Source organism: Bremia lactucae, linkage group LG1 (genome assembly GCF_004359215.1).
Source record: "Bremia lactucae strain SF5 linkage group LG1, whole genome shotgun sequence".
In the NCBI taxonomy this organism is placed as follows: Eukaryota; Oomycota; class Peronosporomycetes; order Peronosporales; family Peronosporaceae; genus Bremia; species Bremia lactucae.
This window is the reverse complement of record NC_090610.1, coordinates 8,254,726-8,267,537: the sequence shown is the minus strand read 5'-3', so window position 1 is coordinate 8,267,537 and position 12,812 is coordinate 8,254,726. Positions and strand designations below refer to the sequence as shown.

The 12,812-nt window shown below is 44.7% G+C and overlaps 1 protein-coding gene across 1 annotated transcript; it reads left to right on the top strand.

Moving 5' to 3' along the window:
* Positions 1 to 9,345: 9,345 nt before the first annotated feature.
* On the top strand, positions 9,346 to 9,756 carry CCR75_009690 (uncharacterized protein; the record flags this gene model as incomplete). The annotated part of the gene is made up of 1 exon (XM_067967729.1): positions 9,346 to 9,756. The coding sequence occupies one exon, from the start codon at positions 9,346 to 9,348 to the stop codon at positions 9,754 to 9,756; it is 411 nt and encodes a 136-aa protein (XP_067820242.1).
* Positions 9,757 to 12,812: the final 3,056 nt, after the last annotated feature.

Here is a 12,812-nt window from a genome sequence, read left to right as displayed (position 1 = left end):
AACTCGCTCCAATTCGGATACGATTGGACGTAACCTCGAAGTATCTCTTCGAGGACGCGATTTACGCGTTCTGTTTGACCATCCGTTTCCGGGTGATCAGATGTTGACATAGTCAGCCGTGTTCCGAGAGATCGGAACACGGATTGCCAGAACGCCGCCGTGAATCTCGGATCTCTATCCGAGACTAATTCACGGGGTAACCCATGGAGTTTGAATACCGTGTCGATAAAGACACGGGCACAACCCGGAGCCGTAATCGACTCTGGTACCGCAGCAAGGTGTACCATCTTGCTGAATCTGTCTACAAAAACAAGGATTCCATTGTTTTTGTGTTCGTCTTCGGGAAATCCGAAGACGAAGTCCATAGATACGGACTGCCAACACTCTGCCGGAAGTGGTAGAGGTTGAAGAGGTGCACGGGATGAAGGGCTAGGCTTCACCCGTTGACAAACCTCGCAAGCACGAATGTACTTGCGCACAAACTGATACTGGCGGGGCCAGTAAAAGTATCGACTTACCGTGAGGTAAGTCTTCTCACGTCCACGATGTCCACTTGTTGGAGCATCGTGACACTCATACATGATGCGCAAGCGCAAATCATTGTGAGTCGGGACGACGACACGTGGGGTGTCGCCGGTAACGGCTGTGTAATACAATAAGCCGTTACGTGTTGTGTATCGATCGGATGACGATCGATATAAAGCCGGTAGATCTTTAAAAGATTTATCGGATGGATTCATTAAATGATCCATCAGACAAAGAAGGTCCTTATCTTCTTTATAGGCTTTCTTTATTTCATCAACTAAGGTTGATGATGGAACACTCGTAGTGAGTGTTGCAACAGTAAGATCACTTTTACTGTTGGGGTGCACTGCTGACTCGAAATCGGGTCGGCGTGATAACGCATCAGCGACGACATTAAGTCGTCCTGGTTTATATTCGACGGAGAAGTTATACTCCGCGAAGAAGGATAGCCACCTCGCCATTCTTTGCGAGAGGTGTGGGCTATTGACGGCCGTGCGTAATGACGCATGGTCCGTATATACGATGAACGGTCTATCTCCTAGGAGGTAGACCCTAAATTTAGCCAATGCATATTTCATGGCAAGGAGTTCCTTGTCATGCACTGGGTAATTGCGTTCAGCTGGTTGCAGCTGACGCGATTGGTAACAGACGACGTGCTCCACGCCATCTGTATCGTATTGCATTAACGCACAGCCGATTGCGAAATCGCTGGCGTCACAGACCACATGGAATGGTCTGTCTTGATCTGCAATCGCCAAGATGGGCGATTGCATCAAGCTTTGCTTGATACCTTCAAAGGAACGCTGACAATCAGCGTTCCATAACCATTTTCGTCTTTTTTCAAGAGACGAGAGAGATGAACTGTCATCTCGGTATAATTGCGGGAGTACTTGTGCAAGTACGTCGCTAATCCAAGGAATTTTCTAAGTCCCTTGACATCGACTGGAACTGGCCAGCCGGTAATTGCCTTGATCTTTTCGGGATCAGGGCGCACGCTGTTTTTATCGACGATGCCCACTTGTTGGTGTTTCGTGACGCTCATATATGCTTCTTAAGTGCGAACATTGTGCTTTTGCATAAGTGTAGTATCCTGGCAACGGCTTTTTATTAACTTCGCCGTTCGTGTTTTGTATGGCTCGTATGGACGAATACATCGTTAAATATTTGGTGGATTTTTTGGATGGGTTTATCAGATTCGTTCCGCATCTGTTGCTTGTCTTGTGCGTTGCTTTCTTTATGTCATTACTAGGGTTGCTGACGGACCTGATTGGGTGTGCTCAGTGGGTTTATTTGATGTTGGGTTCACGCATCCGAATCTGGTCGGTTGATCACGGATCATCGACGCAAAGTGGTCCTGTTTTATATTCCACTATGATTATTCTTTTCTAGGTATCGGCGTTTTTGCGGGTACCGTTGCAGCATTCAGTTTATTGATGCGTGCACTATCCGCCACCCTCCTGTGGCCTTTCGTACGCAGAAGGTCGGAGAGCTGTGTGGGGAGGTTGACTCCCTCACATGGCCCGCTTTTAATCGATCGGTAAAGAATTTATCGATCGCAAGTACTTGTTCACGAGGCAGTGGCCAATGCTTCATGACACAGTAATTCGACCCCGATTTGAGCTCGATCTCATGTCGAGTGCCTTTATCCTTAGAAAACTCGCATGGAACTGTTTCAGGGAATATATCCCTGAATTCTATTAAATTCTCGTTTAGAGGATTTCCCTTTAGTACTCCCAAGATTGAGTAGTGTATCTTTCAATCCGAGTCTTCACTTCGAGGACACTTTCGTCCATCGATGAGCTGCTGAGAACCTGTTCGTTCTCCGCAAAAAAGTACCGACGGAATATTGGTTACGTTCTCGTCCTCTTTGGCGAGTACGCAGATCTGCTTGATTTTACCACTATGCAGATCTCTCAAGAATCGCTTGGGTTCTAGGGTTGTTAATTGAGTATCCGAAGTTATTTTCGGAGGCGCTACAGATCAGGGGTATAAGCGCCTACTCTTGATCCTTCATTAACCAAGACATTCAATGTCTCGGTTTCTTCTAGGATTTATCCATAGGCTGCCGAGTGATCAATCCCTCGGGATGCTGAAGTCTAGTCACTTCAGCGTTAACTATTTGAGGAGATTTTTTCTTAAGTACGTGGGGACTTCTTCCCTCAACGTCTTCCGACTGTGATTGCGTTATCGCCGTCGGGTCCTCTACGGTCGGCTCTCTACTCGACCTAGGATGATCGTGTTGTCCCTTTTGGACAGCCGGTGTCTTCCTTGAATGTTGCCCGCTATGTGTGCATTCATGTCTCAATCCACTCGACTTATTGGAGTGGTGAACCTTCGGCGCTGCCTGTGCATTCGCGCAGCCGCCGGCAGCTGACTCCATAGAGTGATAAGTAATCACACTGCGATCTTGTGCAGTCGTACTAACGACCGTACCACCAGTGAGGCCGTCGCACTGACTCGTAGTACATCCACACGCTTGTGGGTGCTCCAAGGCGTTCATCATATGGCCTTTGATGAACAAGTGGCAGCATCTTTACGGATCGATGCTGCCAGCTGATTTTTGGCTCATATTTTCTGATCCAAGGTAGATCTAGGATGACATCAAATTTGTCATCCAATCCAGTACGATGAAATCATCATCAAACTGTAATCTTTTAACGTGTAGTGAAATTTCACGCACTTCATTACTGTTATCGATGCGCCTGTCGCTAGACGCACCGTCATCCTTGTTGGAGGGATGTCACAATCAACATATTTGAGCCGACGACCCTCTAGCGACTGGCGACGAATAAAGTTATTAGACGCCCCACAGTCCACTAAGGCTCTTTAAATGACAAATTATTTGTCACTTTTTATCTCAAGGTGATGAGGGAAACCTCATCACCAGGTGCAGAGACACATAATGATTGTGTGCCTGGAGAAAACATTAGTCAAGAGATTTGCAAATTCTTTTGAGGTTGCTGGATCAGTAGGACGTTGCGCCAATACTTACCCCGACCGTTTTTTTGCGGTCCGCCTCGCTGTTGCGATTTCGCAACAACGTCGGACCCGCAGCCGTTGCCCTTTTTGGCATTCGGTTCATAATTACGTTCAGTACCTCTCGGACTGGGCGTGGAGCACTACACTCATGAGCGTAGTGTCCTATCTTTTGACAGCGATTGCATTTCTGTAATCGCTTATTGTTCGAAAGCGAGGTTTCTCGCTTTCGACATAAGAGAGGTCCATAGGTTCCGGACCTCCCAGTTCGTGTCGTCTTGAAAGACGATATGATGACGAACTAGCTTGAGCCAGTCCTCAATCTAAAGTCCTCCTGTTCCGCAACGGGTATTGCTTCTTCAAGCGTATCCAGTCCAAGCGGAAAAGGTGAGTCTTAACGGGACCATTTGTAAGACCTTGCATGAACACCGTAATCAACGTGTGTTCATGGACTGGGTTGTTTGTGATACAACTCGCTAAGAGTCGAATGTGCTGGGCATAAGCTTGAACATTACGCTTGCCTTGCTTGAGTTACAGAAGCTCTGATCGAGCTCTGAACTCAGCCCTAGGCGGTTCAAACGTCTGTTGAGCCGGGCTTTAAAGCCTCTAGCGACCCAAAGACATATGGGTCGCGCAAATTAAGGCCTAGTGCCCAAGTTTTGGCACGACCTGCCAAGTTTGACTGAGCAAATGCGACTTGCATTTACTCGTCGAAGATGTGACGAGCCCTTATGGCATCGTCCAACTCGACAAACCATCTTAATAGGGAGTCTTCTTCGACTCCCCTATACTTAAAGATGTCAATCTTTAAGGTTTCGGGACGACGCGTGTGCGTCATCCCAGGTACAGGGGTCTGCTGTACCTGTTGTAACCTCTACAGTTCTGCCTGTTGAGAGCCTTGCTGATTTAGCAAGGCTACCTACGCCTACGCCTTCGCCTCGTCAAGTTTAAGTTGTATGAACTTGGCGATAGCTGAATGGAGGGCATCTCTGTCCAACCCGGACAGCATGGCCAAGATGCATTGTTCCCTACGGTCGAACTCATTCGTTTGACCGCACTCTTTTCTATGTCACTCAGAAAGGAGTAGCTATCACGCGAAATGTGATGCGTAATTCCACTATCATCTAACATGTCCATGTTAGATGGTGGAACTGTGGCCCTTGGACGGACTACGTAATGCTACCAGGTGTAACGGGGCACTACTGACTTGTACTGCTTCAGCACAAGTCACTTCGCACTGCCTCAATGCGAGTGGTGCCTCACGTCACTTCACGTACACTAGTACGTGCAGAGAAATACTTTCTTTAAAATACTTTCTTTAAAGAGGGTTAATTGAATACTGTATTTAATAATATAAATACAGTATTTAATTAACCCTCTTTAAAGAAAGTATTTTAAAGAAAGTATTTCTAGAGTAGATAGAACAGAAGAACTTATAATATAAGTATTTATATTATTAAGTTCTTCTGTTCTATCTACTCTTAATAAACTTAATTAGAAAATAATACAAAACATGTAATAAAAGTCTTATCTGTCTTTCTCTTTGCGCGCGTCCAACGCTGACTGAACCGCGGAGAAAGTAGATATAATCGTCTATATCTATCAATGGATAAGCTTTTCAAATATTACCATTTAAAGTAATATTCTCCAAATATTCTCTGCCTTTTAGATAAAGTATTGACCAATTACCCTCAAGTTATAATTTCCAGCAACGATACACCCGTTACACATCACATACACAAGTGTGAATCGCTATGTGAACTACACCCGAGTGGCATGTCATGAAGTAATTGGCCATCCCGTTAAGTACATAAAGTGTACTTAACGGATTTGTGTGTTATAAGGCAAATTGGCTCGTTACATCTGTAGAATTCTTCGAAAGGACATGTTAGTATACTGGGTAAGTTGCAATCGTGCTTAATTTTTTTAACCTTAAATTCCTGAGTAACTCTGATAACATCAAACGATCAAATTTCTTTTAACGACACTCTTTGCGAAACGAGTGTCTTGTTCATGAATAGAAATTGAGCTCATACGTAAATGCATGAAGTCCTTTTGGATGCCCTTCAATAGGCGAAGTGCCGTGTATTTTGCAACACTTTCAGGATTTTTGTCTCAGATTTCAAAGATTTTTGACAAGTATACATAAAAATTAAATGTTAAGTTGTTTCTTTTGAAACATCCAGATAATCACCAACGCAAGATTTTTACGTGCTCATGTGCGCCGGATCAGTTCGCTTGTCCCTAAGAGTACCGGTTATTGAATCATTTTACATTTACATGCTTAAGCAGTGCACACTTAATCTCTTGCTTGTGCATCTTATATTTTCAGTGTTCTTCAGCTTCTGAAGCATTTGTTGCCGAAGTTACCAAGATATTCAGATAATTGATATTACTTTCCTTTTGCTGTATACTTACAGAAATAATCTTATTTTCGTGAACAAGGAAAGTAATCAATGAAGTGTCACCCATAAAAATAGAATCAAACAGTGTCTATTTTGCACAAGCTATTTTTTTGTCGCAAATCCAGCGTAGACGACAGACACGTTGGCGCTTATCAATGCCCCGTCGCTCAACACATGGCTAAATTGACTAGATTGAGCGATAGAGCACCTGTCGTTGCAGCCATAGCATCCGAACATATAAAGGACAAATTGTAACTGTGCAACGTACAGTAGGCATATTAGAAAGGGTAAGAAAAAACGCGATAAAAGGTGCGTCATTGATTCGACGTAAAAAAAGATTTGTCTACTGTATATGTCGCAGAAAAGAAAATCGAGCTGGAGACGAGATCAGCGTGCACACAGCCGCTTGCCTAAGTTAATGGCGCGGCCCATGTAAAAAATTCACGGCTCCGTATGTGTCAATCTTTCTTTAATTGCACCCAATGCAGCTGAAGTCTAACTCCAAGCTGCTTCTAAGTCGAAACTCTGCAACCCATCTCGTATGAGTTAGATCAAACGACCCGAATGCCACACATCACAGCCCTTAGGATTTTATCACCGCATTTGGTAGAAATGAAATGACTACTAGTTGCACGCGATCATGAGCTGGCATTATCTATTTAAATGTCAATCTTTGCATTTTCAGTTTCGCTCCAAATTTCTGCAAGCTTCCTTTTTATGTTTTTTTTTGATGCCGTGAGAGGCGCTTTCCAATGGGAATTGTCGTATCCGTAAAGTACGGCGAGGAAAAGATTGAACGATTGCAAAGAGAGTGTACGGTATTTTTATAAGTTTATTCGACCTGTGATTTGGATCGCAATTAAGAAACCGACAATATCAATGCTGTACTACTTTAAGCGTACTGTATCAGAGCTCCATCACTTAGGCATCGAAAAGCCACTGCATCTTACTGAACGTGTATAAATTCATGCTTAGACTTTTGAATGACTTGATACATTTTTTTCTAAATGTCAAATATGTAAAAATGTGTTCATGTCCACAGAATAGGCTAAGCAGATCACGGATAGCGATTGTTAAAGTCTCAAATCGCAATGAAAAAGCTGTAACGAGACAGCACATTCCATGATCGACAAACTGGAAAGAGAGCTTTGGAACGGCATGAAATGGTCACAAGGACGCGTCGGAAAGACTCGAAAGGCCCGTTGTCCATATGCCGATGATATAAGAACGATAGCTCGACCGTAAGGACTATGTCATCATTTATCATTTTAATGGATGACCTTGAGAACGAAGTGCTGTCCGGTGTAGACGTAACAAAATCAGTTGATCACTGCAGATACAGCTGGCTATAATGCTGGTAGGTCAGCTGACTGTGTTAGACTGCTGTAATGACAGACCGCAGATGCTCTGCTTAAGGAAAAGCGACGCCATTAAAGAAACTGTTGCGCCTATTCAACCAGTTGCGAATAAACACAGTTGCGTTCGTCTAGGGCATGTATATATTACATCATTACTGTCGTCTGTTGAAAGACTGGTCAACAACTTTAACCAACTATGTTGCGCAATTACCTTCTTCGCGGCATGCGGCCTCTTGTAGAAAAACAGCTTAACAATTAATGAAAACTTATATGAATGATGACGTTAGAAATGAAGTTTTGCTGCATCAGCGCCAGGAACATTTTCCTTAAAGGCACTGACGTAATTCTTGTCCAACCTTCGCCGGTGTCCTTTCCATATGGGTTGTCTATGTTCCTTATCAAAGCAGAGGTTTCAAGTAAAAGCTTGTGCACCCTGGCTTCTTCTATTAAACACCTGTTCCCAGCGGAATCCAGATAACATTTACTTCACGCTGCATAGGCAGTACTGATTAGAGAACATAAAAATGCTGAAAGTTAGTCAATCGACAGTTTCAACACAGATCAGCTTATACAGGGTATTTTCCTATGTCAGAGCGCTGATTTACTATGGTGGTCCCTTTTAACCTTTGTCGTTCAGCGACAAAGTTCTGGTCGGTCGCCAATGCTCTCTTTTCGCAGATGTGCTACCAACCGTTGGGTTTCTGACCCTGTACCTCGAGTAAATACCTTTATATGCCAGTGTCCAGAAATCTAGCGCTGTCCGTTTCCGCATATATTACACAAGGTCTTCTGTGACATTTTGATACATTGTCAGAGTTCTTTAGATGGGGAACAAATAAGGCAATAAACCCAGACGCGCATATGGAAAAATTCGACGCCTCGAAAACAAAATACATTTTCACCCCAAGAATTTACAAACTGAACGTCACATCACGCCCACTAACAACCATGATATCTACATCTCAGGCATATAATTACTCCATTTCAAGTAGGCGGTCAATTCTATTTTTTCATGGTTGCGCTAGTCATGGATGAATCTATGGAAAATTACACTAGAATTAGGAGACATGCCGTCGTCGCAAGCTCTCAACTGTAAATTGAAGCTCTCGACGATGCCTAAATTCTTAACCCTTTCGCTGACCAAACGGATTATAACCTACAATGACATTCAGATCTCTACTACACAATGCTCGGACAAGATGGTGGCTCGGAAGATGTCAAGAAGATTGTGTGTATCTGTGCTTGAAGAGCAGCCCAATTTGACGGCGCAATCTTTAGATAAGTTCCCTGGCATCGCCTGTTTAGTGCACCGTCCGATAGATCTTTCAATTCATCTCCGTACCGTACATGCAATCAAGGAAGCTTTGGGATTTCTTTACCATTACATGAATTTTCGACCAAGCTTCGTCACCTGTACACGCGTCGTTCTGCATATTTTAGTTTGCTGAGGCGTTAAAATATATCTCTTTAAAAATGAGCTTGTATCATATAGTGCGCTCAGGAATGAGATACAGTTATGCTACGCTATAAATGCTAGCCGAAACGGGACCAGTCCAGTACCTATAGGTGCGGTTTGATCAGAAGGGCCGACGCTGTAAATAACGGGCGCCCCTGCTGTGCGGAATGGTCGTTCTCTAGAATCGCGGCTTCTTGGTCCTCATTGCCTCATTACTATTTCGTGTACACACCGGAGGCGTTAGAAACGCGCGCGGTGATGGGTGCGAACGAGAGCCGGGCGCTTACTATAGAAACACCCGAAACGCACATCTGCGCAGTTGAGCATCCCGTTTCAGAGCACCCTGATGCGACAGCCCGTTGTCCCGCCACCAAGCCCTTCTCTGCCTTGGCACTGCAGAGTAAGGTTCGATGTGATTTGTCCAACGTCGCTTTGAAAGATAAGAGCAGAAGCGAAGCAGAATCTGGTGCGTGCGACCAGAAGAGCCATTGCAAATACATATTTACGACGTCCAAGGGCAACCTAGCAGCAACGGTGAGCAAGCCACTCCCAAGGTTCACATTCCAATTTGCACTGAAGGCGCCACAATTATTGACTTAAACCAGTAAAGCACACTACTCCAAATATGCCCGCAACAACAACAACGTCGTCATCCTCGCCCGTGGCCGATACGGCCAAAACATCGCCGCTGTCAGTGCAGCGGCCTGTGGTGCGCAAGCGCAAGCTTAGTGAGGCCTCCGCTGCATCTCCTACGTCACTAGACGATGTATCTTCCAGCAACATCACGGGCGAGCGTGTAATTTCACCCAAGAAGAAATTCAAAGCCGAGGATCGCGCCAGCGGAAATTTAAACAAGTGGGAGAGCCACGTGGTGTCCAGCATTGCCAACTCGCTTGACTTGGACGTCATGGCGTATGAGGATAGCGACAAGGATACTAATTTCTCTCCAGAAGCAGACCCAAATGCATTCTCGGCGGCGCCAATGGGTGACCTTGCTGCGGATGAGATGCACATTTTTCTATACTTTTTGGCATGAGCGATAAGCCATTTCTTTGACCAACTCCCTAAACCTCTCCTTGACAATAGTAATCCGATCGTGTACAGTATCAGCAGACGAGCCTATCATACTGTTGCCACCAGCTGCCGTAGCAACAAGTCCGACTGCTATGATAGACCTCGATAGTTGAGTAATTTTAGACTAAGCTTACAATATTTATCAAGACGAATTTTGCAACTTGAAAACTTTCTTATTTATTTGATTGGAATAACTAAAATAAAAATGGCCTTCATAAATGAAGCTTGAAAGTTACCAACCACACGAAATTTCGGTTGGGTCTTTGAACTTTTAGCTAGGGACATGAGGTCTCCCAGCCCAATATCATTGCGGTTCACGCGCCAATCCTTGAATTCATCGAGTACCTCGACTAATTTATTTCTACACAGCGATGTCGCACTCGACAAGCGACAAGCACTTGCACTATATAAGCAGATAGTAATTATTTTCAACTTTGTCGTCTTTCTCCGCCTGTCGCTTAAACGGGACTTGTCTGGTTGACGATTTTAAGCTTCTCGGCGTTTTTTTGCAGTACGGGATTTAAAAGGCGGTAAAGAGCCGCTGCACACTCCGAAAAGGTGGACCAATGTTAAAGGACGACACAACTGCCAATAGGCATGCATATGTAAAAAAACAAAACAATTAAAATTATGACAGCATTCAGATGCGATTATCTCGAGGGCGCTTGATGCGGACAAAAAAAACTACGATTTATTAAATCATAACGAAAAAAAAGATGTTTTCTTTAAAAGGATAAAGAACTGGATCTAATGTTAGTTTACCACTAGGACTTGAAGTATTAGGAAAGTTGTTTTATTTACTGAAGCTGAATAAACGTTTCTCAATATATATTCAAGTTATTAACAATTTGCTACCATTACGCTACTCTCATATATACAAAGAAAGATAATTAAGGGATGTGGCTATGTCGGTTCCCAAATGTAATTAAGCGGGTGTATTAAAGTCCAAAAGATGATCTGTAGACGACTTGTAAACGAGCTAAAGTTGCCCTAATGTTACACAGTCCCCATTAAGTACACTTGGTGTACTTAAGGGGATGGTCAATTACTAAATTAAAGTAATTAGAACCAGCACTCGGGTGTGGTGTACATTTGTGAACAACCCTTGTGTATGTGATGCACATGGGTGCATTCACATTAGGATAAAATGACGGCTAGCGTCATCCGTTACGCGAGGTATCGAGAAAATAACGCTCGCAATACATATTAAATGATATCTATAGAAATGACATTTTTATTGGTAAAAATAAGTATTTTACATCTAACACGATTAAATATAAATCAGTCTGAAAACTACTTCCTACTTGGTTAGTGCGCACGAGGAGCCGGATTACCGCTCCCGTGACGACACTTAACCAGAGTACTTAGTGCGTTGGGTGCAGGTAGAGCCGAGAGCCTGTTGCAGTAGACGGCGAGCTGACAGGAAGTCATGCGTCGCATAAACCGGCACAGTGCCTAGAGCCTGGTGCGGTTGGAAGGGGTGCGTTAGCCAGGAGAGCAACGGCACCCGCTTCCCAGAAAAAAGGTCGTGGTGCCTCAATAACGAGTACCCGACAGATTAGGACGATCAAAGCCACGTCAAAACGAGTGACCTTTCGATCAGTCTCTAATAAAGTGGACAGGCCTTCGAACGAGGTGTTCGAGGCCGTCAAAGACGAAATTGCAGAGGCATCCTCAGTTGAGGTGCTCCGGGAAGTCTATAAATCTGCCGAGGAGATAGTAACTCTCCCGGAGATTTCGTGGGATCTGTTCCTTGCCGAATTAAAGGAAGAAAAAATCCACGAAATAGTCGCACCAGTTTCAGAAGAGAACTTGCTGGACTATTGCTCGTCGTCCACAATGGACGAGAGCGTCCTAGACAAGGACAAAAAGAAACGATTCGCTGCTCAAGGCTGGGATGCCTTGAGAGACAGTTCGTTCTTTGATGTTCTCTGGAAACATCGCGATGTCCAGAAGAAGTGCCGAGCCGCCTACCAGCAGATAGGGGCACCGGACACGAGATAGACCTCGAATCTGGCACCAAGTACTGTGTGACCAATTGTGTGACCAGGCAATGGTCGTTGCCCGAAAGAACAAGTCGATTATATCGATGAGATCATCGACAAGCGAGCCAAGGCGGGACATGTGCGTGAGAGCAAATCGCCTCACTGCAGCCAGACCTATTGTGTAAGTAAAGCTACAGTTGGATGGCGCGTGGTTCATGTTACAATTAGCTAAATACGGCGACCATACCGGCGAAAACGCCAATCCTGCGAAAAGATGTCTTGTTGAACTCCATAGAAAGTCAACTATCTTTTCCGCGTTGGATTTGAAGGATGGCTACTATCAGGTACTCATGAGAGAGTCCGATGATGCCAAAACGGCAGTAAGCACCCCAGGCGGTATGCTTTGGGAGTGGCTTGTGATGTCCCAAGGGTTGAAAAACGCACCTGCGACATTTAAACGAGTGGTGGCTCACGTGATGCGTCAGCACCGTGCCTACGCGCCTCATTACTTTGACGATGTATTCGTGCATAGTAGGGTCGAGGACGGGCTGAGCGCAATAGAGTCGCACAAGCGTCATTTAGACGCTGTGTTGCAGACTTTAAAGGACGCCCAATTGTACGTCAACTTGCAAAAGTGCGTCATAGGGGTCCCTGAGATACCTGTACTGGGCTGCATCGTTGGTACACATGGTGTACGAGCAGACCCAGACAAGGTAAAATCAGTAAAGGAATGGCCAATCCCACGGCATGTGAAGGATTTGCGCCAATTCCTAGGGCTCGCTAATTACTTGCATAAGTATAGCAAGAATTATGCGGAGCAAACTAAACCATTATCTGATCTCCTTAAAAAGGACACAGAATGGGTTTGGTTAAAAGAACAAGAAGATGCGTTCACATCAGTGAAGCAATCTCTTGTAGAGGCACCGGTCTTGGCATTGCCAGACGCGGATAAGCCCTTTAGCGTCGTCTGCGATGCAAGTAATTTTGCAATCGGCAGCGCGCTCATGCAGAAGGATGACGACGGCGTTGACCG